This window comes from Notolepis coatsorum, assembly GCF_963971535.1.
Source record: "Notolepis coatsorum genome assembly, contig: SCAFFOLD_737, whole genome shotgun sequence".
Classification (NCBI taxonomy): Eukaryota; Metazoa; Chordata; class Actinopteri; order Aulopiformes; family Paralepididae; genus Notolepis; species Notolepis coatsorum.
Window position 1 is genome coordinate 50,165 of NW_028171995.1, and position 27,321 is coordinate 77,485.

General features: G+C 47.5%; 1 protein-coding gene across 1 annotated transcript in view; it reads left to right on the forward strand.

Annotated features, from left to right (window-relative positions):
* Positions 1-27,321, forward strand: part of LOC311248138 (focadhesin-like) — a gene marked incomplete at both ends in the record, with an annotated part of 86,765 nt that overhangs the window by 39,717 nt on the left and 19,727 nt on the right. Inside the window, 4 exons of the mRNA XM_084339079.1 lie at positions 4,829-4,967; positions 9,623-9,811; positions 21,239-21,360; positions 24,188-24,280. Of these exons, the coding sequence (XP_084195205.1) occupies positions 4,829-4,967; positions 9,623-9,811; positions 21,239-21,360; positions 24,188-24,280 (543 nt within the window). The remainder of the gene's footprint in view (positions 1-4,828; positions 4,968-9,622; positions 9,812-21,238; positions 21,361-24,187; positions 24,281-27,321) is intronic.

The following is a 27,321-nucleotide window of genomic DNA, read 5'->3' on the forward strand; positions in this document are numbered from 1 at the left end:
CTCCTCTCTCTCTCACCTGAGTCAGTAAGTAGAGCCTCATCACTCCTCTCTCTCACCTGAGTCAGTAAGTAGAGCCTCATCACTCCTCTCTCTCTCACCTGAGTCAGTAAGTAGAGCCTCATCACTCCTCTCTCTCTCACCTGAGTCAGTAAGTAGAGCCTCATCACTCCTCTCTCTCTCACCTGAGTCAGTAAGTAGAGCCTCATCACTCCTCTCTCTCTCACCTGAGTCAGTAAGTAGAGCCTCATCACTCCTCTCTCTCTCACCTGAGTCAGTAAGTAGAGCCTCATCACTCCTCTCTCTCTCACCTGAGTCAGTAAGTAGAGCCTCATCACTCCTCTCTCTCTCACCTGAGTCAGTAAGTAGAGCCTCATCACTCCTCTCTCTCTCACCTGAGTCAGTAAGTAGAGCCTCATCACTCCTCTCTCTCTCACCTGAGTCAGTAAGTAGAGCCTCATCACTCCTCTCTCTCTCACCTGAGTCAGTAAGTAGAGCCTCATCACTCCTCTCTCACCTGAGTCAGTAAGTAGAGCCTCATCACTCCTCTCTCTCTCACCTGAGTCAGTAAGTAGAGCCTCATCACTCCTCTCTCTCTCACCTGAGTCAGTAAGTAGAGCCTCATCACTCCTCTCTCTCTCACCTGAGTCAGTAAGTAGAGCCTCATCACTCCTCTCTCACCTGAGTCAGTAAGTAGAGCCTCATCACTCCTCTCTCTCTCACCTGAGTCAGTAAGTAGAGCCTCATCACTCCTCTCTCTCACCTGAGTCAGTAAGTAGAGCCTCATCACTCCTCTCTCTCTCACCTGAGTCAGTAAGTAGAGCCTCATCACTCCTCTCTCTCTCACCTGAGTCAGTAAGTAGAGCCTCATCACTCCTCTCTCTCTCACCTGAGTCAGTAAGTAGAGCCTCATCACTCCTCTCTCTCTCACCTGAGTCAGTAAGTAGAGCCTCATCACTCCTCTCTCTCTCACCTGAGTCAGTAAGTAGAGCCTCATCACTCCTCTCTCTCACCTGAGTCAGTAAGTAGAGCCTCATCACTCCTCTCTCTCTCACCTGAGTCAGTAAGTAGAGCCTCATCACTCCTCTCTCTCTCACCTGAGTCAGTAAGTAGAGCCTCATCACTCCTCTCTCTCACCTGAGTCAGTAAGTAGAGCCTCATCACTCCTCTCTCTCTCACCTGAGTCAGTAAGTAGAGCCTCATCACTCCTCTCTCTCTCACCTGAGTCAGTAAGTAGAGCCTCATCACTCCTCTCTCTCTCACCTGAGTCAGTAAGTAGAGCCTCATCACTCCTCTCTCTCTCTCACCTGAGTCAGTAAGTAGAGCCTCATCACTCCTCTCTCTCACCTGAGTCAGTAAGTAGAGCCTCATCACTCCTCTCTCTCTCACCTGAGTCAGTAAGTAGAGCCTCATCACTCCTCTCTCTCACCTGAGTCAGTAAGTAGAGCCTCATCACTCCTCTCTCTCTCACCTGAGTCAGTAAGTAGAGCCTCATCACTCCTCTCTCTCTCACCTGAGTCAGTAAGTAGAGCCTCATCACTCCTCTCTCTCTCACCTGAGTCAGTAAGTAGAGCCTCATCACTCCTCTCTCTCTCACCTGAGTCAGTAAGTAGAGCCTCATCACTCCTCTCTCTCTCACCTGAGTCAGTAAGTAGAGCCTCATCACTCCTCTCTCTCTCACCTGAGTCAGTAAGTAGAGCCTCATCACTCCTCTCTCTCACCTGAGTCAGTAAGTAGAGCCTCATCACTCCTCTCTCTCTCACCTGAGTCAGTAAGTAGAGCCTCATCACTCCCTCTCTCTCTCACCTGAGTCAGTAAGTAGAGCCTCATCACTCCTCTCTCTCACCTGAGTCAGTAAGTAGAGCCTCATCACTCTTCTCTCTCTCACCTGAGTCAGTAAGTAGAGCCTCATCACTCCTCTCTCTCTCACCTGAGTCAGTAAGTAGAGCCTCATCACTCCTCTCTCACCTGAGTCAGTAAGTAGAGCCTCATCACTCCTCTCTCTCTCACCTGAGTCAGTAAGTAGAGCCTCATCACTCCTCTCTCTCTCACCTGAGTCAGTAAGTAGAGCCTCATCACTCCTCTCTCTCTCACCTGAGTCAGTAAGTAGAGCCTCATCACTCCTCTCTCACCTGAGTCAGTAAGTAGAGCCTCATCACTCCTCTCTCTCTCACCTGAGTCAGTAAGTAGAGCCTCATCACTCCTCTCTCTCACCTGAGTCAGTAAGTAGAGCCTCATCACTCCTCTCTCTCTCACCTGAGTCAGTAAGTAGAACCTCATCACTCCTCTCTCTCTCACCTGAGTCAGTAAGTAGAGCCTCATCACTCCTCTCTCTCTCACCTGAGTCAGTAAGTAGAGCCTCATCACTCCTCTCTCTCTCACCTGAGTCAGTAAGTAGAGCCTCATCACTCCTCTCTCTCTCACCTGAGTCAGTAAGTAGAGCCTCATCACTCCTCTCTCTCACCTGAGTCAGTAAGTAGAGCCTCATCACTCCTCTCTCTCTCACCTGAGTCAGTAAGTAGAGCCTCATCACTCCCCTCTCTCTCTCACCTGAGTCAGTAAGTAGAGCCTCATCACTCCTCTCTCTCACCTGAGTCAGTAAGTAGAGCCTCATCACTCTTCTCTCTCTCACCTGAGTCAGTAAGTAGAGCCTCATCACTCCTCTCTCTCTCACCTGAGTCAGTAAGTAGAGCCTCATCACTCCTCTCTCACCTGAGTCAGTAAGTAGAGCCTCATCACTCCTCTCTCTCTCACCTGAGTCAGTAAGTAGAGCCTCATCACTCCTCTCTCTCTCACCTGAGTCCGTAAGTAGAGCCTCATCACTCCTCTCTCTCTCTCACCTGAGTCAGTAAGTAGAGCCTCATCACTCCTCTCTCACCTGAGTCAGTAAGTAGAGCCTCATCACTCCTCTCTCTCTCACCTGAGTCAGTAAGTAGAGCCTCATCACTCCTCTCTCTCACCTGAGTCAGTAAGTAGAGCCTCATCACTCCTCTCTCTCTCACCTGAGTCAGTAAGTAGAACCTCATCACTCCTCTCTCTCTCACCTGAGTCAGTAAGTAGAGCCTCATCACTCCTCTCTCTCTCACCTGAGTCAGTAAGTAGAGCCTCATCACTCCTCTCTCTCTCACCTGAGTCAGTAAGTAGAGCCTCATCACTCCTCTCTCTCTCACCTGAGTCAGTAAGTAGAGCCTCATCACTCCTCTCTCTCTCTCACCTGAGTCAGTAAGTAGAGCCTCATCACTCCTCTCTCACCTGAGTCAGTAAGTAGAGCCTCATCACTCCTCTCTCTCTCACCTGAGTCAGTAAGTAGAGCCTCATCACTCCTCTCTCTCACCTGAGTCAGTAAGTAGAGCCTCATCACTCCTCTCTCTCTCACCTGAGTCAGTAAGTAGAACCTCATCACTCCTCTCTCTCTCACCTGAGTCAGTAAGTAGAGCCTCATCACTCCTCTCTCTCTCACCTGAGTCAGTAAGTAGAGCCTCATCACTCCTCTCTCTCTCACCTGAGTCAGTAAGTAGAGCCTCATCACTCCTCTCTCTCTCACCTGAGTCAGTAAGTAGAGCCTCATCACTCCTCTCTCTCTCACCTGAGTCAGTAAGTAGAGCCTCATCACTCCTCTCTCTCACCTGAGTCAGTAAGTAGAGCCTCATCACTCCTCTCTCTCTCACCTGAGTCAGTAAGTAGAGCCTCATCACTCCCCTCTCTCTCTCACCTGAGTCAGTAAGTAGAGCCTCATCACTCCTCTCTCTCACCTGAGTCAGTAAGTAGAGCCTCATCACTCTTCTCTCTCTCACCTGAGTCAGTAAGTAGAGCCTCATCACTCCTCTCTCTCTCACCTGAGTCAGTAAGTAGAGCCTCATCACTCCTCTCTCTCTCACCTGAGTCAGTAAGTAGAGCCTCATCACTCCTCTCTCACAGTCCATGGGTTACAATGGGGGACTCTATGGACACACTCCTAATGTAGAGCTGTCTCTACTGCTGGACGCCCAGCTTCCAAACACCTCTGTCTCTACTCTCTCCTGGACGCCCAGCTTCCAAACACCTCTGTCTCTACTCTCTCCTGGACGCCCAGCTTCCAAACACCTCTGTCTCTACTCTCTCCTGGACCGCCCAGCTTCCAAACACCTCTGTCTCTACTCTCTCCTGGACCGCCCAGCTTCCAAACACCTCTGTCTCTACTCTCTCCTGGACGCCCAGCTTCCAAACACCTCTGCCCAAATCTGTAGCAAATCGGGACACCCGCTAATTAGTTTGAAAGAAAATGCGGCTATAACGTTGAATTGGGTATATACAGAATTGTATATAGAGTATCACTAATAATAACCAATAGCTGGCCAATGACCAGCCTTATATCTTGGGGCAAACATGCTTATTGGCTCACTGATGCAGATTAACTATTTGGGTATTTGTTTACACTGTTTATTTTTCAGATTACATTTGATTGACTATTTTCTTATATTATAGTCTTTAGTCTTGTGTTTAGTCTATAGTCTTTTTAGTCTCGTGTTGGCTAATAGGACAACAGTTTATCCAGCTGTTACATTGCTAAACTACTGGCCTACAGAAGTGTATTCTTTAACATGTACATTGTTCAGTGATCTGTGTTCATCTTCTAGAACCAGAAGAAGAGGATTAGTCCGCGTCATCATAGAGATGTTTGAAAATAGCAAACTTAAGAAGTCTTGTATCTCCCGGTGCGTCTCTCCTGACATGAAAGATGGTGGCTGCGCCCCGTCTCCGTCCTATTGGTTTAGTCTCTTAATCCAGGTCGTCACTCCCACCGGTTCAACCAATCACATCTGTCGTTTTTTCTGTTCTGCCCTCCTGATAGGCCAGGCCGGTAGCAAAGCTCCCGGAGAACAAGGAGGAGGAACGGGGGAAAGAGGAGGACTCCGAGGAGAAGGACCTGTCGGTCCCGGGGTGGTCCTACGTGAAGCTCCTGAGCCTCAGCTCCCCCTCCGTCCTGCCAGGTAGTTATCTGGTGTTTACGTTACAAACTATAATTCATAACGTCACAAACTATAATCATTTGGCAGGGAATTAAAACAATGCCGTATATACCGTATGCTATATCTGTACAGGAGGTTCTTAACCACTTAACGTCCGGGCCGTCGGAAAGCGCACGGCACAGCGCACGGCACGGCCGTCTGTCGGCGTCGCACTGGTTGAAACATCGGTTGAAAGCTAAAATGGCCACCATTTGATTGACACACCGCTTGACCTATTACGTGCTTCCAATCTCGGGGTCATAACAAGACCAAATGGCCAACGAGCGTCAGTTTTTGAAAAAGTGACCACCTCCGGTTTCGCCTCTCACTGACCGGACGAATCACTGCTGACGCTGAAGATGATTGACTGTTTGTGTAGCCAATGAAATTCTGAAGAGAATGACATCTTAGTTGAGTTGGTTTTCTGAGACTGAGAAGCGGTAAAAGTGCACCGTATGTCAGAGAATGAACATGTGCCGCCATCTCCGGAGCGCACATCTGTTGTTGATTTGTTGTTGTGTGAGAAGGGGGTGAGGAGGGGTGGGGGTGGTGTATGTGACTAGTGGGGGAGGGGGAGAGGAGGGGTGGGGGTGGTGTATGTGACTAGTGGGGGAGGGGGAGAGGAGGGGTGGGGGTGGTGTCTGTGACTAGTGGGGGAGGGGGAGGGGTGGGGGTGGTGTATGTGACTAGTGGGGGAGGGGGAGAGGGGGGGTGGGGGTGGTGTATGTGACTAGTGGGGGAGGGGGAGAGGAGGGGTGGTGTATGTGACTAGTGGGGGAGGGGGTGAGGAGGGGTAGGGGTGGTGTATGTGACTAGTGGGGGAGGGGGAGAGGAGGGGTGGGGGTGGTGTCTGTGACTAGTGGGGGAGGGGGAGAGGAGGGGTGGTGTATGTGACTAGTGGGGGAGGGGGAGAGGAGGGGTTGGGGGTGGTGTCTGTGACTAGTGGGGGAGGGGGAGAGGAGGGGTGGTGTATGTGACTAGTGGGGGAGGGGGAGAGGAGGGGTTGGGGGTGGTGTCTGTGACTAGTGGGGGAGGGGGAGAGGAGGGGTGGTGTATGTGACTAGTGGGGGAGGGGGAGAGGAGGGGTGGTGTATGTGACTAGTGGGGGAGGGGGAGAGGAGGGGTGGTGTATGTGACTAGTGGGGGAGGGGGAGAGGAGGGGTTGGGGGTGGTGTATGTGACTAGTGGGGGAGGGGGAGAGGAGGGGTTGGGGGTGGTGTATGTGACTAGTGGGGGAGGGGGAAAGGGGACTGAGGTAGCGTTGACTCCTCTCGCAAATCTTTGGAAAAACACCTAAACATACCATTACATAAAGATGTGTAAAACACTAACGTTTTCTGATATTGTTACCAACGTCGGACATGTTCTAGTTAAGTCTTCAGGCTATGGGGCCCCAGCAGTGTTTTCAGCTAACAACTATAGAATAGATAGATCTGCAGGCATCCGTTTGCTAAATAATTCTGACAGAAATGAGAAAAACTTTTATTTCGTTGTGTTCAAACTTCTGTAACTCTATGACAATAGCACCTCTGAACATCGTTTACCCCATCAAACGTGCTTTTCAGTCATCCAAAAAGTAACTACTATTTTTTCAAAAGTATTTTTCAACTGATTGGGATATGTCTCAGTAGTTGGAACTAATCCGGTAACATGTACAGTGACGCATCATCAGCACGCAGCCCTGGAGACGAGGCGGCGGCAGATTAGGAACGCACGCAGTGCCTCGGTGCTGCGTTTATAAACACACTACAGCGAAACCTAGAAGGGCTCTTCAAGCAGTTTATGTATCTGACGTTCTTAGCAAATGTAACCAACTGCACTATTTACATCTCAGACAGCAGAGCTAGAGGTACTGTCCGAGCACACGACTGCACCTCGGAGAACTACACGGTTTAGATCCGTCTTGCGTCGTGGAGATGTGATTTACATTTAAGTGCTGCTCCCTCCACTCTGAAACCTCTAGACACGGTCCATCGTTCTGCTCTCGGATGTGTTACTGGTGATGGATTATGATGGTATCACTGCATCCGGTATGATGACGTCGTGGCTTGGTCTCCTCTGGCAGAGAGGAGAAATAAACATTGAGATCTGTTTATCTTTAAGGCAATTGCTGGGAAAGTACCACCTTATACTGTATCGCAATGTTGCTCGAGTGGAACTATAGAGCCTCTCTGACCCCAGAGCTGCTCTAATGACTGGCTGGTGCTTCAGGTCCTCAGAGCGCAGACTGAACTAGAGAGCCTCTCTGACCCCAGAGCTGCTCTAATGACTGGCTGGTGCTTCAGGTCCTCAGAGCGCAGACTGAACTATAGAGCCTCTCTGACCCCAGAGCTGCTCTAATGACTGGCTGGTGCTTCAGGTCCTCAGAGCGCAGACTGAACTATAGAGCCCCTCTGACCCCAGAGCTGCTCTAATGACTGGCTGGTGCTTCAGGTCCTCAGAGCGCAGACTGAACTATAGAGCCTCTCTGACCCCAGAGCTGCTCTAATGACTGGCTGGTGCTTCAGGTCCTCAGAGAGCAGACTGAACTAGAGAGCCTCTCTGACCCCAGAGCTGCTCTAATGACTGGCTGGTGCTTCAGGTCCTCAGAGCGCAGACTGAACTAGAGAGCCTCTCTGACCCCAGAGCTGCTCTAATGACTGGCTGGTGCTTCAGGTCCTCAGAGCGCAGACTGAACTATAGAGCCTCTCTGACCCCAGAGCTGCTCTAATGACTGGCTGGTGCTTCAGGTCCTCAGAGCGCAGACTGAACTATAGAGCCTCTCTGACCCCAGAGCTGCTCTAATGACTGGCTGGTGCTTCAGGTCCTCAGAGCGCAGACTGAACTATAGAGCCTCTCTGACCCCAGAGCTGCTCTAATGACTGGCTGGTGCTTCAGGTCCTCAGAGCGCAGACTGAACTATAGAGCCTCTCTGACCCCAGAGCTGCTCTAATGACTGGCTGGTGCTTCAGGTCCTCAGAGCGCAGACTGAACTATAGAGCCTCTCTGACCCCAGAGCTGCTCTAATGACTGGCTGGTGCTTCAGGTCCTCAGAGCGCAGACTGAACTAGAGAGCCTCTCTGACCCCAGAGCTGCTCTAATGACTGGCTGGTGCTTCAGGTCCTCAGAGCGCAGACTGAACTATAGAGCCTCTCTGACCCCAGAGCTGCTCTAATGACTGGCTGGTGCTTCAGGTCCTCAGAGCGCAGACTGAACTATAGAGCCTCTCTGACCCCAGAGCTGCTCTAATGACTGGCTGGTGCTTCAGGTCCTCAGAGCGCAGACTGAACTATAGAGCCTCTCTGACCCCAGAGCTGCTCTAATGACTGGCTGGTGCTTCAGGTCCTCAGAGCGCAGACTGAACTATAGAGCCCCTCTGACCCCAGAGCTGCTCTAATGACTGGCTGGTGCTTCAGGTCCTCAGAGCGCAGACTGAACTATAGAGCCTCTTTGACCCCAGAGCTGCTCTAATGACTGGCTGGTGCTTCAGGTCCTCAGAGCGCAGACTGAACTATAGAGCCTCTCTGACCCCAGAGCTGCTCTAATGACTGGCTGGTGCTTCAGGTCCTCAGAGCGCAGACTGAACTATAGAGCCTCTCTGACCCCAGAGCTGCTCTAATGACTGGCTGGTGCTTCAGGTCCTCAGAGCGCAGACTGAACTATAGAGCCTCTCTGACCCCAGAGCTGCTCTAATGACTGGCTGGTGCTTCAGGTCCTCAGAGCGCAGACTGAACTAGAGAGCCTCTCTGACCCCAGAGCTGCTCTAATGACTGGCTGGTGCTTCAGGTCCTCAGAGCGCAGACTGAACTATAGAGCCTCTCTGACCCCAGAGCTGCTCTAATGACTGGCTGGTGCTTCAGGTCCTCAGAGCGCAGACTGAACTATAGAGCCCCTCTGACCCCAGAGCTGCTCTAATGACTGGCTGGTGCTTCAGGTCCTCAGAGCGCAGACTGAACTAGAGAGCCTCTCTGACCCCAGAGCTGCTCTAATGACTGGCTGGTGCTTCAGGTCCTCAGAGCGCAGACTGAACTAGAGAGCCTCTCTGACCCCAGAGCTGCTCTAATGACTGGCTGGTGCTTCAGGTCCTCAGAGCGCAGACTGAACTATAGAGCATCTCTGACCCCAGAGCTGCTCTAATGACTGGCTGGTGCTTCAGGTCCTCAGAGCGCAGACTGAACTAGAGAGCCTCTCTGACCCCAGAGCTGCTCTAATGACTGGCTGGTGCTTCAGGTCCTCAGAGCGCAGACTGAACTATAGAGCCTCTCTGACCCCAGAGCTGCTCTAATGACTGGCTGGTGCTTCAGGTCCTCAGAGCGCAGACTGAACTATAGAGCCTCTCTGACCCCAGAGCTGCTCTAATGACTGGCTGGTGCTTCAGGTCCTCAGAGCGCAGACTGAACTAGAGAGCCTCTCTGACCCCAGACCTTTAAAAACACAATTACAAATCTCCCTGCTTCAGTTTTTAATCTGGATCTTTCTTTATTTCTTTGAATAAATAGGACAATGTCTAATTTATCTAAAAAGTTTTAATACGCCTGTAATCTCAAAAACATTGCAAATGAGGGTAACCTCAATGTATTTTCAAGAATAAATAAAGGTAATGAATGAACGTGATTTTTAAATCAGTCGACTGTCTCGTCTCCCTCTTTTCTCCTCAGCATTTGAGGTCTTCCTCACATCACTAGTGAGGCAGGAGATGGGCGTGATGCCCCGCGGGGTGTACCATTCTGCCCTCCGGGGGGGGAATCTGCGCTCGGACCAGGGCAAAACGGTGGCAGGGATCCCTGGCTTCATGCTGAAGATGTACGAGAAGAACAAACAGCCGGGTTTAAAGCCGGGCCTGGCAGGTAACTCCACATCTCTGTCATCCAGAATGTTGGAGCCAGTATGGACTTAATTTGATTTGATTCATTTGACCTGTGAAATATGAAATTAAGCACATAAAATATTAATGTATTCCGATACTTTGGGATGCATGTAAAGCAGTTCTGCGGGGTAAAATAATTGGATACAGTGCTCATTTAAAGAGGTCTCGGCAAAAAAGAATTGACGATTTACAATCAGAATTAAAACAATTGGAACGAAACCATAAAGACACAGTAGACCGGATAATTAGAGAACAAATAAATAAGAAAAAGAATGAAATAAATGAGATCTATACAGAAGATATTCAAAGAAAGTTGATATTTACAAAACAGAAATACTATGAAGGGGGGGCAAAAGCAAGTAAACTGTTGGCGTATAAATTGAGAAAACAACAGGCGGAGAATTCAATTCATAAAATTAAAGACCCTCTGACTAACCTTATGCAACACAAACTAAGTGATATACAAAACTGTTTCGAAATTTTTTTTAAGAAATTATATTATTGGGTCCTTCAGGAGAGTAAAATACCCCCCTCCTGGAGGGAAGCGGTAATCTCACTGATTCCAAAAGAGGGAAAGGATACATCTGAATGTGGCTCATTCAGGCCGATAAGTGTTCTCAACCAAGATTATAAGCTCTTTACGCATATACTGGCAAAGCGAATAGAGGGACTTTTACCACAAATCATCAGCCTAGATCAGACAGGTTTTGTCCGCGAAAGACAAACGCAAGACAACATGAATGAATGAATGAATGAATGAATGAATGAATGAATGAATGAATGAATGAAAACTTTATTTAACAGATTGCAGAATGGGTACAATACAGTACGGCTCAATACATACAATTGTTAAGGGGATGCAGACCTGAGAAAGACGTTTGTCTTGTTTCCATCAGGGTCCCCCATTTTCAATTCATATAGACATATATGACATACATGACATACAGATAGTCAGTACTGCTACATCTATACATTTATGACATACCAGATTTGCAAATACAGTACTGTTTGTGATACAGAAGGAGTCAAGAAAAGGGAGTATATACATTTGACGTAGAAACTGTACATTGGAGGAGGTTGGGTGGGGGGGGTTGGGTACATTGGGATATTGACAACCATACTGGGTAATTTACATTGGAGGTGGTTGGGGGGGGGGGGGCGGGGGGCACACTGTATAAACAAGTAACACTGTACATTGAGGGGGGGGGGGAGGAGACACTGTACAAACAAACACAATTGTACATTGAACTATTGACAAAACCATACTAGGTAAATGACTGTACATTGGAGGGGGTTGGGTTAGGATATTTACAGGGGCCAGTGTTGAATTGCAGTCTCCCGTAGGTGTCCCTTGAGAGAGGTTTTGAAAGTGGGTAGTGATCCACATTCCTTTACAGCTTTGGGTAGGGCGTTCCACATTGATGTGGCATAATTGCGAAACGTGTTTAGTCCCTTATTTGAGCCGAATCTGGGTTTAACATGATTTGTGGAGCTCCCTCTGGTGTTGTGATCGTGGTATTCACTGACCTTTGGGAAGTATTTTGACATGTACATGGGTACCTTGGTCGTGTAGTGTATCTTGTAGACCAGGCCCATTGCAAGTTGTTGTACTCTGTCGTCTACTCTAAGCCATCCTAGGTTGTCGAAGTGGGCAGGGGTGAGGTGGGTTCTAGGATAAGGTCAAGCAGTAGTCTGACCAGTTTGTTTTGAGATGTTTGTAATTTTGTTTTTAGCGCCTTTGAGGTGCTTTGGTACCATGAGGTGCAAGCATAGTCGTAGTACCCCTGAATGAGTGCTCCTGCCAGAGTCTTCAGGGTGTTCTTGTTTACCAGAGAGGAGATCCGGTACAAGAATCGAGTTCGTTGGTTGACTTTTTTTATTACATTGGATGCCATTTTGTCACAGGAGAGATTAGCCTCTAGGATGGAACCCAGGTAGGTAATTTCATCTTTCCTTGTGACAATATTGTCACCCACTGTAACTGAGAAGCCGTCGGTCTTGCTGAGTTTGTTATTTGAACCGAAGAGAATGGACTCTGTTTTGCCCATGTGTAATGATAGTTTGTTATCAGCGAGCCATATGCAGATTCTGCCTAGTTCCGAGCTGAGGGTTTTTTCAACCTGTAACTTGTTCTTGTCAGAGACCAGCAGGGCTGAGTCGTCCGCAAACAGGAACAAGTTGCAGTCACAAGCTGACGACATGTCATTTGCATAAATTAGGAACAGTAGCGGTCCTAGTATGCTTCCTTGTGGAACACCACAGCTCACTGTGAGGGGGGGGGGATAGGGTACCGTTTACCTCCACCATCTGTTCCCTCCCCTCAAGGTAGGATTGCATCCAGCTCACTGATAGACTATCAAAACCAATTGCTTTTAGCTTGTCAATCAGAATGGAGTTGGAGTGATTGACCGTGTCAAAGGCCTTTTGTAGGTCCAGCATGACCATGCCGCAGTATTTGCCTGCGTCCACCTCTTGTTTGATGTGGTCATTCAAATAGAGAAGGCATGTGTCAGTGGAGTGGGATGTTCTGAAGCCAGATTGGAATTCGTAGATTAGATTTTTTTCCGCTAGGTACTTTTCGACCTGTTCGTAGACTATTTTTTCCATGACTTTCGAGATGGAGGTGAGAATAGAAACAGGGCGGTAGTTGCCTGTGTCTAATTTGCTGCCCTTTTTGTGCAGAGGGGTTACCCTCGCAATTTTGAAGTCCTTGGGGACGTGTCCCTGTTTTATGGAGAGGTTTATTATGTGTGTGATGATTGGTGTGATGGCGGCTGCTGAGTCTCTGAGGAATTTGGAGGGGATGTTGTCATGGCCAGTGGCCTTGTTAGGTTGGAGGGCGCTCAGTTTATTGAGTACCTCATCTGTTGTTACCATTTCCAGCTTGAAGTCGTCCTTGCGGACCCCTAGGTTTTTGTAGTAAGCTACTATGTGTTCTACCCCATAAAGCCCTGAGTGGGAGGGTAGTTTGTTTACCAGTGTTGTGGCTATGTTTGTGAAGAAAATGTTTAAGTAATTGGCTACATCCAGCTTGTCTGTGATGAGCGTGTTGTCAGTTTTTATGTTTATGTTTGAGAATCTGGTTTTAAGTTTTTTACTGCATCCTAGTTGATTATTGAGTAATTTCCAAAGTTCACGTGGTTTGTTTTTGTTTTCCTCAGTTTTGTCATTGATGAAATTCTTTTTTGCAGTTTTGATCATGGAGTTTACGTCGTTTCTTAGTCTGTTTCTTTCTAGTTTGAGTTCAGTCACGTGGGCTTGGAGTTCACTGCTCGTGCTTTTAGTAAGCTTTGACTGACTTTTACGAAACTCAGAGCATTTTTTGTCTCTGGTTTTCATAGCGGCCAGTATTTCGGAGTGCATCCACGGCTCAGCGCGATTTTTTACCCTGGTGGTTCTTAGGGGGGCCATGTCATTTAGTATTGCTGAGAATTTGGTTTTGAAACCAAGCCATGTTTCGTCAACCAGTGTACCATTGAGTTCATCTGACCAGTCCAGACTCTCCAGTTCAAGGTTGAAGGCCTCGCTAGAGTAGGTTTTGAGGTCTCTAGATGTGACTGTTTTGTGGCAGCCAGCCTTTTGTTTTCGTTTTTTTCGGGTACAGAATATCATATAATGATCACTTAACCCACATGCTATAACCCCTTTATTTGAGATCTTGGACTTGTCGGAGGTCAGAATGAGGTCAATGGTAGTCTGAGTTGATTCACATACACGTGTGGGTTGGGTGTTTAGCTGGCTGAGGCCATGCAGATCACAAAACCTACTGAAGGCCTTGAAGACGGGTGCATCTTTTCGTTGCATATCCGTGTTCCAGTCTCCAATAAGAATTTTGTCTACATCCTCAACTCCAGCTAAACACCCATCCAGTGTATCATAAAAGCCACTATGATCTGGCGGCCTGTAGACTGTGCCAACCAGTAGGGATTTCGCCCTTTCGAATAGGATTTCCACCCATACAGTTTCAATTGATTTATGATTCAGGTCATTTCTGTTGATGAATTTGGTGTCCTTGTGTATGTACATACAGACACCACCTCCATGTTTGTTCCTATCATTCCTGATTATTGAGTAGTTCTCAATCTCTATCTCTGGATCTTTTACAGAATCGTCGAGCTTAGTTTCTGAGAAGCACAGTATGTTTGCCTTACCATTTATGAATATTTGTTTGATTTCATCCAATTTGTTTTTTAAGCTGTTAATGTTAATGTGAAAAATGTTCAGTCCATTGGCGTTGGTTATTTCATTGATGTTGGCAGGTTCGAAGTATTGTCCGTTTGTGATCTGTTCCTGTGTGTTGTTGTGGGTGGGAAGGGGGGAGGGGGGGGTCGGGTCCCGCGCCGTGCTGGAACAACAAAGAAGGGGGGAGGGGGGGGGGTCGGGTCCCGCGCCGTGCTGGAACAACAAAGGACTCGTTCCTGGTTGTTTTCGTTGTTAGCTCTGCTAGCTAGCCGGCTATCGGGCGTCGAGATGTTTACATCCCGCGTCGAGATGGTCGTCATGGTTTCGACCCTCGGTTCACCTCCTCTCGTCACTGCCTCACGTGTGCTCGTCTGCTGTGGCGTCATTGGGGGAGCTTCGCCGCCCGCGCTGTGGATGTAGCCACAGGTTGCGTTGTTGATGCTGTTGGTCGCGATGGGAACCTCCATCGCTTCTTGCTGTAGTCTCTGGTTCCGTGTCATTACGGGACCAGGGTTCTGATGTATGTCACCCGACATGAGCAGATATAATAAAAACATTGATCTCTTATTACACTTGCCTGCCGGGGGTAATTTCTTTCGTTCCGGATTTGCAGTAAGTACTGCGTGGATCGCCGTGGCTCCGAAGGCTGGATGTTTCCTCTCCGTGCCCGTTAACAAGTAGAAGTCGCAATGGGACTGTTGATTTACGTTTTCGCTACCCTCCACTTCTGTCTGGAGTTGCTGCTTGAGTTGTGAATTCAGGTACAAATCCATAATCCACAGGAGGGAAAGTAGAAAATGCGCAAAGTACTTTTTTGTTGTTGCTCTGTTGCGTTGGCTGTTGCGTTGGTTACGGGAGCTACGTAAAATGCGACCGTCCATGTTGAAGCCGGATGTTACATGTAATTAATCATATAAAAGAGCATAATCTAGAGGCAGTGTTGGTGGGGCTGGACGCCGAAAAAGCCTTTGACTGTGTGAATTGGTCATTTTTATACAGGGTTTTGGATACATTTGGCTTTCATAGCAGTTTTATTAAAACAATACAGGCTCTTTATGATAAACCAAGGGCAAGAATTAAGATAAATGGGACAGTGTCTAGTTCCTTCGGACTAGAACGCGGGACTAGGCAAGGTTGTCCAATTAGTCCCTTATTGTTCGCAATTTTGATTGAACCCCTGAGTCAGTGGATTATACAGAATACAAATATTAAAGGGATAGATATGAAGGGGGGAGAACAAAAAATGTCCTTATTTGCGGACGATGTATTAGTGTATTTATCAAGCCCAGAACATTCACTTAAACAGTTATTTTTGCTTTTAGAACAATATGGGTCATTCTCAGGGTATAAATTGAATGTAACGAAAACGCAAATTCTTAGTTTTAAATATAGCCCTTCAAGAAATATAAAGACGAAATTTAAATTACAATGGGAAGCAGAATCCATGAGATATTTGGGAGTAAATATACCAAAAGATTTGTCAAATTTGTTCACCATTAACTTCCTCCCCCTGAATCAAAAGATTAAAGAAGACATAAGGAGATGGGATGCAATACCTCTTCTGAATTTTGGATCGCGAATTGAATCGGTAAAAATAAATATTTTGCCGAGATTACTCTATCTGTTCCAGGCCCTCCCTCTAGACCTACCTGACCAAAAATTTCAGGAATGGGACAAACTTATTTCAAGGTACATCTGGCAAGGGCGGAGACCTAGAATTAGATACAAGAGTCTACAACTAGTGTTGTGAAGGGCCAGATTAAAGCTGAGAATCTACATTTATTGTTTTATATACTTTGTATATTATTTATATATACACGGTATATCCCTTTAAGCCTGCGTTTGAATCATAGTAATATTCGCTTTCCTTATTGGATAACGCTATCGGCGCCAGACCGCAAGCCCCCAAAGTCAGGTTCAAAGGCGAGTCGCAACATGCCCGGAGACAGCGCATTGATTCGAGACGAGAACTGAGGTTCGGCACTAGATAGCCACTTAAGTATATATATGGCGGCAGGTGCGAACAGTAGCTGTTCGTGCAGCAAGTTCAACGTTCATCAAGTTCGGTAAAACAGTGAAGTGAGAAGCAGTGCGTCTAACAGAGCGTTGAGAACCACGTGCGAAGTGAATAGTAAAAGTGTCAGATTTAATGCAGTAACGTCAAGTTCGACTTAGCTTAATGCGAAGTAAAGAGTCGTTAATTATTGTGTATCGTGCCAACAGCAGTTCGTTCGTGTGTAGCATTACCCAGCAGTTCGTTCGTTTAGCTAGTGGACCTTAGCCAGTGCGCGTGGACTAAATACATTGGTACCAGCACACGAGGAGGCCTAGTCGGAGAACCTACTGGACATGTGCACAGGAGAACCGACGGCGGCGATTGCAGAACCAGTATTGGTTGGATTATATTGATTGTGGAACGTACCCTTGGAGAAGAGCATCGTTAATCTCCACTGTCGTTTGGATTTAACCACCGTGAGGATCTACATTCGGGCTGGCCTCATGGACCGAGGCTAGCTGGCTATCATCATTGCTATCGTGCAATTGGATTACAGTTATTGCTTTTGATGCTAAATTTTGGATTACAAGGACTGGCTTCTGTACGTGAATCCCCTTCTTCTTCAATTGATCAGACTGAGTATCCGAACATTCCTCTCTCCTCCAGAACTTACAACTCTGGGAGGAACCCCATTGTCTCCAGCGGTACCAGCGTTTCCCCCTATAATTGCCATCCTACGCCAGGCGGCGTTAGCTTAGTACCCCATCGTAGGAATTATTCTATTCCCATTGACTTATGCTACTGACTGACTTATGCATATTCTTCGCCATACAAGCGCGACCCTAATTCTCATATCTGTAACATTTACTGCATAATAATAAATACCCTCAAATGATATTTCTTTGTCAGTGCCGTGTTATTATGAGTGTCTGCCATATATTAGATGTACTGTCTGGCCAGTAATTAAAGTACATAACTAGCAGTGGTTTAATCTATCACAATCTTTAATACAGTCAGGGTTTTGTAACCCCTCAGTTACAACTAGCAAAGAGCAGGGTAGGGGTTGCACTTCCATGGTTGAAGGACTATTATATTGCAGCTCAATTAAGACCAATGACGTGTTGGTGTAGTCCAGAATATTTTGCCAGGTGGAAGGAGATTGAGATGGCGGTAACAGCAGAGTATCCAATTCAAGCTGCAATTGGGGATAAGGCTTTGATGAATGATTTAAGGGAGATGGGAAATCCATGGATTAGTTTACCACTTAAGTTGTGGAGTAAGGTAACAGCCCCAAAAAATTAAAAAGAAGCCATAAAAGTTTTGAGATGGTGTGCGTATGACCCAGAGTTCGTACCCAAAAGAATGGACGTACGGTTTAAAGGGTGGGAGACTCTAGGCCTAACAGCATATTGTACCTTTTTACATCAGGGGTCAATGAAGAGCTTTCAAGATCTGAAGTTGCAGCATGGTTTGAAAAATGAAGATTTTTACAGATATCTTCAGGTTCGGCACCATATTGAGCAACTACTGAAGCAAAGTAAACAAACACTCTGAAAATATTTTCTTAAAAGACTTCAGAGGGGCTTATGTCTCGAACTCGAACCAAAAAACCATCTCAAGACTCTATAAGGGATTACAACAGACAAAAGGTAATTCATTGTATGTAAAACAGAAGTGGGAAAGGGAGGGAAACCTAAATATAACAGAAGAGGAATGGGAGGATTTATGTGAAATACAATGGAAAACATCAAGTTCACCAGTATGGAGAGAATTTTGTTGGAAATCCCTGATTAGGTTCTTTAGTACTCCAGCTCAAGGGAGCCACCATACCAAATCTTCCAACTGCTGGAGACAGTGTGGCCTCTCAGAGGCAAATCATTACCACATATTCTGGTCATGTCCCTTGCTGATGCCTTTCTGGAGGGAGGTCCATACAATCTTTGAAAAGGTATTCCAGGGGGACATCCCATTTAAATTGGAAAGTCTATACTTCGGCGCCAGGCCATTAGAAAATGGGGATAGATATATATTTCAGATATTAAGTGCGGCCAGCAGGAAAGCCATCACTAGAAAGTGGTTAAGAACAGAAATTCCTACAGTGGATGATTGGATTGATATTATTTATGATATTTTTAAGATGGAAAGAATAACTTTTTCTTTTAGGTTGCAACAGGATAAGTTTAGGAAGAAATGGGAAAGATGGATAATGTACATTACACCGTTACGATCTTCATTTGTTTAAGGTGTATAGAAATGATCATTCGGGATAATTGTTAAGTGAACCTTGTGTAAATGGAGGAGAGTATCAGGAAGATGCACCCCAACATATTATTTGGTTATTTGTTTACTTTATGGTAAATGCAGATGTATTGGAGAGGTACCATAACATATCATTTTGTTTTGTTTTGTTATTTATTATTTCTTGTTATTGTTTTTGCTTGTCTAGAAAAAAAAAGAAGTATAGGATGTTATTGACTGTATGGGTCCTCACGCACGTAATGATACTTCTGCACTGCAACTTTTAAGTTAAGTAATAATTATTAACAATTGATGCAATTTGTACAGCAGAAGGTGAAATCAAGATATTGTTTGTATGGACCATGGTGAAAATCAATAAAAAGATAATTTCAAAAAAAAAATATGAATGTATTATATTATTATACTTACCTTAGTTATGGTTTATGTGTGGAAAGTATGTGTATTATATTTATATACCTAGGTATATTTTTTTGGGTCAACTTTTTCTCCCCATTTTCAATTTTTTTCTCCCATCCCAATTTTCGTATCGTCCAATTCTACCCTCCCCTGTCTCGAACGCTGTTAGGCCATGCCTCCCACAAGCCGGCTGCAATGTGGACTAAGCCTTGCATCACGTGTCCCCTCCGGTACTCGAGGAGGCAGCCGTCGCATCTTTTCACCTGCACAGCGCGATCTCTCAGCGGCGGGGTCTGCGTGGGAGGGACACGCCGCCCCGTCGCTTCCTGATTCTACTGCGCAGGCGCACCAACCGACCTGTAGGAGTCGCTGTCCACAACGTCCAATCCCCACCCACCAGCTTCCCACCCCCTAATACTGCCAATTGTATTAGTATGAACGACCAGCCAAGCTGGTAGCAACATCTCCTGCGTTGGTGGCGAGCGCCTTGCCCACTGCGCCACCTAGCCGCCTATATACCTAGGTATCTTGTTGTTGTTCTTATGTTTACCTCTGGAGGGCTCTGGCTCCCTCTGCAGGTAACTCTATTGATCAGTGAAATGCTACTAACCTGTCGAGGGCTTATATAGTAATAATATACTTTATTTTTACAGCACTTTTCATACAGAAGTTAAAGTTCAAAGTGCTTCACAACAGTAAAAAATACAGGCATAAGAAAGATAGAGGTAGCAAGGTATGGTAAATCAGTGTTTCACATTAGGATCGAGCATCCCAATAGGCCTCTCTGTTTACAGTTTCATTCAGTAATACAAATAATAAAAATAGAAAAGTGCGGTTTGATTCAGTTTAAAAATACGCAAAAAATAATAAAATAGAACGGACATAAAATAGTTCAATAAAAATACAACAGAGCAGTGCAATGTTCTAACATACAACAGAGTATCGCTCTTAACACTTTTTAAATTTCTTTACAAAGTTCTAACATACAACAGAGTATCGCTCTTAACACGTTGAGTTTCTTTACAAAGTTCTAACGTACAACAGAGCAGTGCATCAGCGCTCTTAAAATTACAGTGCATAATAGTGCATATATAGTAATCAATGAGATGCTGCTCACCGGAGAGAGTCCTAGGTAGACGGGAAGCGAAACCGTTTTTGACCCAGACACACTAGACCACGCAAACGAAATATATTGTTTTATTGGATTTGTCGTTTTGGATTTATGTGGAAACTGTAGAGAATACTTTTGTTAACGTTAAAGTAAATAAATGCATTTTTTTTGTTATTTTAACGCTGGATCTCTGCTGGTTATTATCTGGATTGTGGAGGATTTGTGCGTCAGGAAACCACCCGCTCCAACTTGGACGGTGGCTATTATTTAGTTGAAAGGCCACTATACATCCACTCCACCATCTGTGAAAGAGGTTTATTCAGTTTGATTTGGAACGTGATACCACCACATCAGATGATTCCTGTGCTCTGTATGTCTGTGAGGCCATGTGTTGTCATTCTTCAGTCCTGGTACTTGAAATAGGACACTGCGATAGATTGAACTGGTTTCTATTCAACATATTCTTTTTATTCATTTTTCTCCTTTTTTTCTATTTTTCCTCTCATCCCAATTTTATCTGTGCCAATTCTCCCCTCCCCTGTCTTGAACATTGCTCGCATATGCCCCCCACTGGTCGGTTGTAGGGAGGATAGAAGCCTTGCATCACGTGTCCCCTCCGATACATGTGGAGGCAGCCTGTCACATCTTTTCACCTGCCAGCGCGGACTCTCATTGGCGAGGTGTAACGTGTGGGAGGCTCACACTACCCCCGCCATTTTCCTGTCTCTGCTGTGCAGGCGCCCTGACCGACCTGTAGGAGTCGCTGTCCACAACGTCCAGATTACCACCCATCGACTTCCGCCCGCTAACTCTGCCAATTGAGTTAGTATGACGGCCGGCCCAAGCCGGAGGCAACGCCGACAGCCGGAGTCGAACCCGGTGTCTCTTGCGTTGGTGACGAGCGCAATGTCCGCTGCGCCACCCAGCCGCCTTCTATTCAACATTTTTATGTGCTGTTGTTTTCTAACAATGATCAATTGATTCAATTGATTCTGTCGCTACAAAAAAAAGAGGGAATTCAAATTCAGTCATTGAAAGGATTTGGAACATTCTAATACCTTTCAATACCCTTTTGATGCCTTAAAATCAATATCAACACAACATATTCATATATTATTTGCATTATATTGTGTTTGGTATTTGACCAGATATTTGTCAATACATAGTATATCATTATTTTGATCACCATCATTCGGGGGCTCAGGAGGTAGAGCAGTCGTCTGGTAATCCGGAAGTTCCCGGTTCGATTCCCGCTCCTCCCAGGCAGCGTGTCTTAAGTGTCCTTGAGCAAGACACTTAACCCCGAATTGCTCCCGATGAGCAGGTTGGCACCCTGCATGGTCGCCTCCGCCATCGGTGTGTGAATGTGTGAGTGAATGGGTAAAATGTGAGGAACAAATTGTAAAGCGCTTTGGATAAAAGCTGTTATATAAATGCAACCATTTACCGTGTGTGTGTTCCAGCCGGTCTGCTGCTCTCCTATGAACTTCCTGTCCAGACGGACCGCAACGGCCGACCAATGAACCGCTTCCTCGTCAGCCGGAGCCGGAGTTACCAGCAGACACTGGCCTCCCTCATCCATGAGGTACGTCTAGACCCGCCTTCTCTCTCCTCTCCTCATCCATGAGGTACGTCTAGACCCGCCTTCTCTCCTCTCCTCATCCATGAGGTACGTCTAGACCCGCCTCCTCTCTCCTCCTCTCCTCATCCATGAGGTACGTCTAGACCCGCCTCCTCTCTCCTCTCTCCTCATCCATGAGGTACGTCTAGACCCGCCTCCTCTCTCCTCTCTCATCCATGAGGTACGTCTAGACCCGCCTGATCTCTCTCTCTCCTCATCCATGAGGTACGTCTAGACCCGCCTCCTCTCTCCTCATCCATGAGGTACGTCTAGACCCGCCTCCTCTCATCCATGAGGTACGTCTAGACCCGCCTTCTCTCTCCTCTCCTCATCCATGAGGTACGTCTAGACCCGCCTCCTCTCTCCTCATCCATGAGGTACGCCTAGACCCGCCTCCTCTCTCCTTCTCTCTCCTCATCCATGAGGTACGTCTAGACCCGCCTCCTCTCTCCTCTCTCCTCATCCATGAGGTACGTCTAGACCCGCCTCCTCTCTCCTCTCTCCTCATCCATGAGGTACGTCTAGACCCGCCTCCTCTCTCCTCATCCATGAGGTACGTATAGACCCGCCTCATCTCTCCTCTCTCCTCATCCATGAGGTACGTCTAGACCCGCCTCCTCTCTCCTTCTCTCCTCATCCATGAGGTACGTCTAGACCCGCCTCCTCTCTTCTCTCTCCTCATCCATGAGGTACGTCTAGACCCGTCTCCTCTCCTCATCCATGAGGTACGTCTAGACCCGCCTCCTCTCTCCTCATCCATGAGGTACGTCTAGACCCGCCTCCTCTCTCCTCATCCGTGAGGTACGTCTAGACCCGCCTCCTCTCTCCTCATCCATGAGGTACGTCTAGACCCGCCTCCTCTCTCCTCATCCATGAGGTACGTCTAGACCCGCCTCCTCTCTCCTGCTCTCCTCATCCATGAGGTACGTCTAGACCCGCCTCCTCTCTTCTCTCTCCTCATCCATGAGGTACGTCTAGACCCGCCTCCTCTCTCCTCTCTCCTCATCCATGAGGTACGTCTAGACCCGCCTCCTCTCTCCTCATCCATGAGGTACGTCTAGACCCGCCTCCTCTCTCCTTCTCTCTCCTCATCCATGAGGTACGTCTAGACCCGCCTCCTCTCTCCTCTCCTCATCCATGAGGTACGTCTAGACCCGCCTCATCTCTCCTTCTCTCCTCATCCATGAGGTACGTCTAGACCCGCCTCCTCTCTCCTCATCCATGAGGTACGTCTAGACCCGCCTTCTCTCTCCTCATCCATGAGGTACGTCTAGACCCGCCTCCTCTCTCCTCTCCTCATCCATGAGGTACGTCTAGACCCGCCTCCTCTCTCCTCTCCTCATCCATGAGGTACGTCTAGACCCGCCTTCTCTCTCCTCATCCATGAGGTACGTCTAGACCCGCCTCCTCTCTTCTCTATCCTCATCCATGAGGTACGTCTAGACCCGCCTCCTCTCTCCTCATCCATGAGGTACGTCTAGACCCGCCTCCTCTCTCCTTCTCTCTCCTCATCCATGAGGTACGTCTAGACCCGCCTCCTCTCTCCTCTCTCCTCATCCATGAGGTACGTCTAGACCCGCCTTCTCTCTCCTCATCCATGAGGTACGTCTAGACCCGCCTCCTCTCTCCTCTCCTCATCCATGAGGTACGTCTAGACCCGCCTTCTCTCTCCTCATCCATGAGGTACGTCTAGACCCGCCTCCTCTCTTCTCTCTCCTCATCCATGAGGTATGTCTAGACCCGCCTCCTCTCTCCTTCTCTCTCCTCATCCATGAGGTACGTCTAGACCCGCCTCCTCTCTCCTTCTCTCTCCTCATCCATGAGGTACGTCTAGACCCGCCTCCTCTCTTCTCTCTCCTCATCCATGAGGTACGTCTAGACCCGCCTCCTCTCTTCTCTCTCCTCATCCATGAGGTACGTCTAGACCCGCCTCCTCTCTCCTCATCCATGAGGTACGTCTAGACCCGCCTCCTCTCTCCTCATCCATGAGGTACGTCTAGACCCGCCTCCTCTCTCCTCATCCATGAGGTACGTCTAGACCCGCCTCCTCTCTCCTCATCCATGAGGTACGTCTAGACCCGCCTCCTCTCTCCTCATCCATGAGGTACGTCTAGACCCGCCTCCTCTCTTCTCTCTCCTCATCCATGAGGTACGTCTAGACCCGCCTCCTCTCTTCTCTCTCCTCATCCATGAGGTACGTCTAGACCCGCCTCCTCTCTCCTCCTCTCATCCATGAGGTACGTCTAGACCCGCCTCCTCTCCTCCTCTCATCCATGAGGTACGTCTAGACCCGCCTCCTCTCTCCTCTCCTCATCCATGAGGTATGTCTAGACCCGCCTCCTCTCTCCTTCTCTCTCCTCATCCATGAGGTATGTCTAGACCCGCCTCCTCTCTCCTTCTCTCTCCTCATCCATGAGGTACGTCTAGACCCGCCTCCTCTCTCCTTCTCTCTCCTCATCCATGAGGTACGTCTAGACCCGCCTCCTCTCTCCTCCTCTCCTCATCCATGAGGTACGTCTAGACCCGCCTCCTCTCTCCTCCTCTCCTCATCCATGAGGTACGTCTAGACCCTCCTCTCTCCTCACCACCAGTGTTGGGCAGTAATGTGTTAGTTCATTGTATTACTTTCCCAGCAACAGAGAAACGAAATTTGGCAATTGTAAAGTAAAGGCTTTACTTTACAATTGCCAAAATAATTCCAAAATAGTAATCATATTACAGTTACACACACACACACACATTCTTCCATATAATAACACTGAGTTGTGGTTCTCCTCCTCTCTGTCTCCAGGTGAACATCCAGCCCTCTGAGTGGCACCGCGCTCTGCTTCTGCCTCAGGCCTGGAGGGGCTTCATGAGCCGTGCCTTCCACACCGTCCTGCAGGTGTGTGTGTCTGTGTGTGTGTGTGTGTCTCTGTGAGTGTGTGTCTCTCTGTGTGTGTGTGTCTGTGATTGTGTGTGTCTCTGTGTTGTCAGTGTTTGAGTTTTGAAGAACATCCAGTTGTCAAATTGATGTGAATGAATTGAAAGTGTGTTTTACTCTGAGCCCAGAGGGAGAGGATCCAGAGGAGTTAGTGTCAGCTGGAGAGAGTCTAGAGGAGTTAGTGTCAGCTGGAGAGAGTCTAGAGGAGTTAGTGTCAGCTGGAGAGAGACTGTAGAGGAGTTAGTGTCAGCTGGAGAGAGTCTAGAGGAGTTAGTGTCAGCTGGAGAGACTGTAGAGGAGTTAGTGTCAGCTGGAGAGACTGTAGAGGAGTTAGTGTCAGCTGGAGAGACTGTAGAGGAGTTAGTGTCAGCTGGAGAGAGACTGTAGAGGAGTTAGTGTCAGCTGGAGAGACTCTAGAGGAGTTAGTGTCAGCTGGAGAGAGTCTAGAGGAGTTAGTGTCAGCTGGAGAGTCTAGAGGAGTGAGTGTCAGCTGGAGAGAGTGTAGGGGAGTTAGTGTCAGCTGGAGAGACTGTAGAGGAGTTAGTGTCAGCTGGAGAGACTGTAGAGGAGTTAGTGTCAGCTGGAGAGACTGTAGAGGAGTTAGTGTCAGCTGGAGAGACTGTAGAGGAGTTAGTGTCAGCTGGAGAGACTGTAGAGGAGTTAGTGTCAGCTGGAGAGACTAGAGGAGTTAGTGTCAGCTGGAGAGACTGTAGAGGAGTTAGTGTCAGCTGGAGAGAGTCTAGAGGAGTTAGTGTCAGCTGGAGAGACTGTAGAGGAGTTAGTGTCAGCTGGAGAGACTGTAGAGGAGTTAGTGTCAGCTGGAGAGACTGTAGAGGAGTTAGTGTCAGCTGGAGAGACTGTAGAGGAGTTAGTGTCAGCTGGAGAGACTGTAGAGGAGTTAGTGTCAGCTGGAGAGAGTAGGGATGGGTATCGTTAGGATTTTATCGATACTACTACTCCTATCGATACTGCTTAACGGTTCGGTACTTTATCGATACTCTTATCGGTTCTTTTTGATAATTTTTTTATGATTTTTATATTTGCAGTTGAGAGCATTGGTCATCTCCCTACAGTAAAGATTAGAAATGATTGAATTATTGTAAATTTGTGTGGAGTGGTGGGAATAGCTGCTTCAATAATAACTTATAACAACAACAGACAAGTTAGACAACTATGTATACAAAAAAACCGATATACACTGAATGATTAGTTGTTACCTAAAGTCCTTGGACTCCACTGTAGAGAACGGGTGCAGGCCTTTGACAACAAACTTTGTCACAGCCCTGTGACACTCGTTCACCCTATCCTCTGTCATCTTTCCTCTAGCTGCTAGGGAGAAAGGACTTTGGGTGGTGGAGGTAGAGGGAGGATGTGTGGTGGGCTCACTGGGACACATTGGTGGCTGACCTCAGCTTGACGATCTATAAAAAGTTTTTAGATTGTAGTATTTGTAGCTAAACAATTATTTTGTTTATTAGCCTATTTGTAATAATTCGTTATTAGCCTAGGAAACTCCGTATCTTGGCTTACCGGCTGCAGTGGACGTGGATGCAGATGGACCACTGCGCGCAAGGCAGTCGAATACGGCGCATTTCTGCAAACTAATATAGTGTTTTGCAAACAAATGTTTTGATAGATTGCTCGTATTGCCACCCTTACTGGCAAATGTTTTGTTGCACTTGTGAACGCTTCGCTCTATCCGCCATCACGACTCAGTCCATGCAGAGCTGTCTGTGTCTGTGTGCAGCGCGCGTCAGCACGGAGACAGCGCTGAGATGCTTCCAGCTGCAGCACATCAGGTGTGCGGGGCTTGTATGTGCGGGGCTTGTAAGCGCTGCGGTCTGACGTGCTGCAGCTGCATACTATTGACAGCGCTTTCATTAAGGAGTACCCGTATGTATGTGTAGCGCGACTCGCGAGGAGTGTGTGTAATAATGACTCGCTGCGACTCGCTTCTCGTGCAGAGACAGAGAGAGGAGAGATCGTTCGCAACTTTTAAATAATAATAATAATAATAATAATAATAATTTCTCTAGAGTATCGATAGCAGTACCGAGGACGTCGGAGCTTATAAATACTCCGGTATTTTCTAATATAGTACCGGTTCCCGTTTAAAACCGGGGTCCGGGGGGCATCCCTAGGAGAGAGTCTAGAGGAGTTAGTGTCAGCTGGAGAGACTGTAGAGGAGTTAGTGTCAGCTGGAGAGACTGTAGAGGAGTTAGTGTCAGCTGGAGAGAGACTGTAGAGGAGTTAGTGTCAGCTGGAGAGAGTCTAGAGGAGTTAGTGTCAGCTGGAGAGAGTGTAGAGGAGTTAGTGTCAGCTGGAGAGACTGTAGAGGAGTTAGTGTCAGCTGGAGAGACTGTAGAGGAGTTAGTGTCAGCTGGAGAGAGTCTAGAGGAGTTAGTGTCAGCTGGAGAGAGTCTAGAGGAGTTAGTGTCAGCTGGAGAGAGTCTAGAGGAGTTAGTGTCAGCTGGAGAGACTGTAGAGGAGTTAGTGTCAGCTGGAGAGAGTCTAGAGGAGTTAGTGTCAGCTGGAGAGACTGTAGAGGAGTTAGTGTCAGCTGGAGAGAGACTAGAGGAGTTAGTGTCAGCTGGAGAGACTGTAGAGGAGTTAGTGTCAGCTGGAGAGACTGTAGAGGAGTTAGTGTCAGCTGGAGAGACTGTAGAGGAGTTAGTGTCAGCTGGAGAGAGTCTAGAGGAGTTAGTGTCAGCTGGAGAGACTGTAGAGGAGTTAGTGTCAGGTGGAGAGAGTCTAGAGGAGTTAGTGTCAGCTGGAGAGACTGTAGAGGAGTTAGTGTCAGCTGGAGAGACTGTAGAGGAGTTAGTGTCAGCTGGAGAGACTGTAGAGGAGTTAGTGTCAGCTGGAGAGAGTCTAGAGGAGTTAGTGTCAGCTGGAGAGACTGTAGAGGAGTTAGTGTCAGCTGGAGAGACTGTAGAGGAGTTAGTGTCAGCTGGAGAGAGTCTAGAGGAGTTAGTGTCAGCTGGAGAGACTGTAGAGGAGTT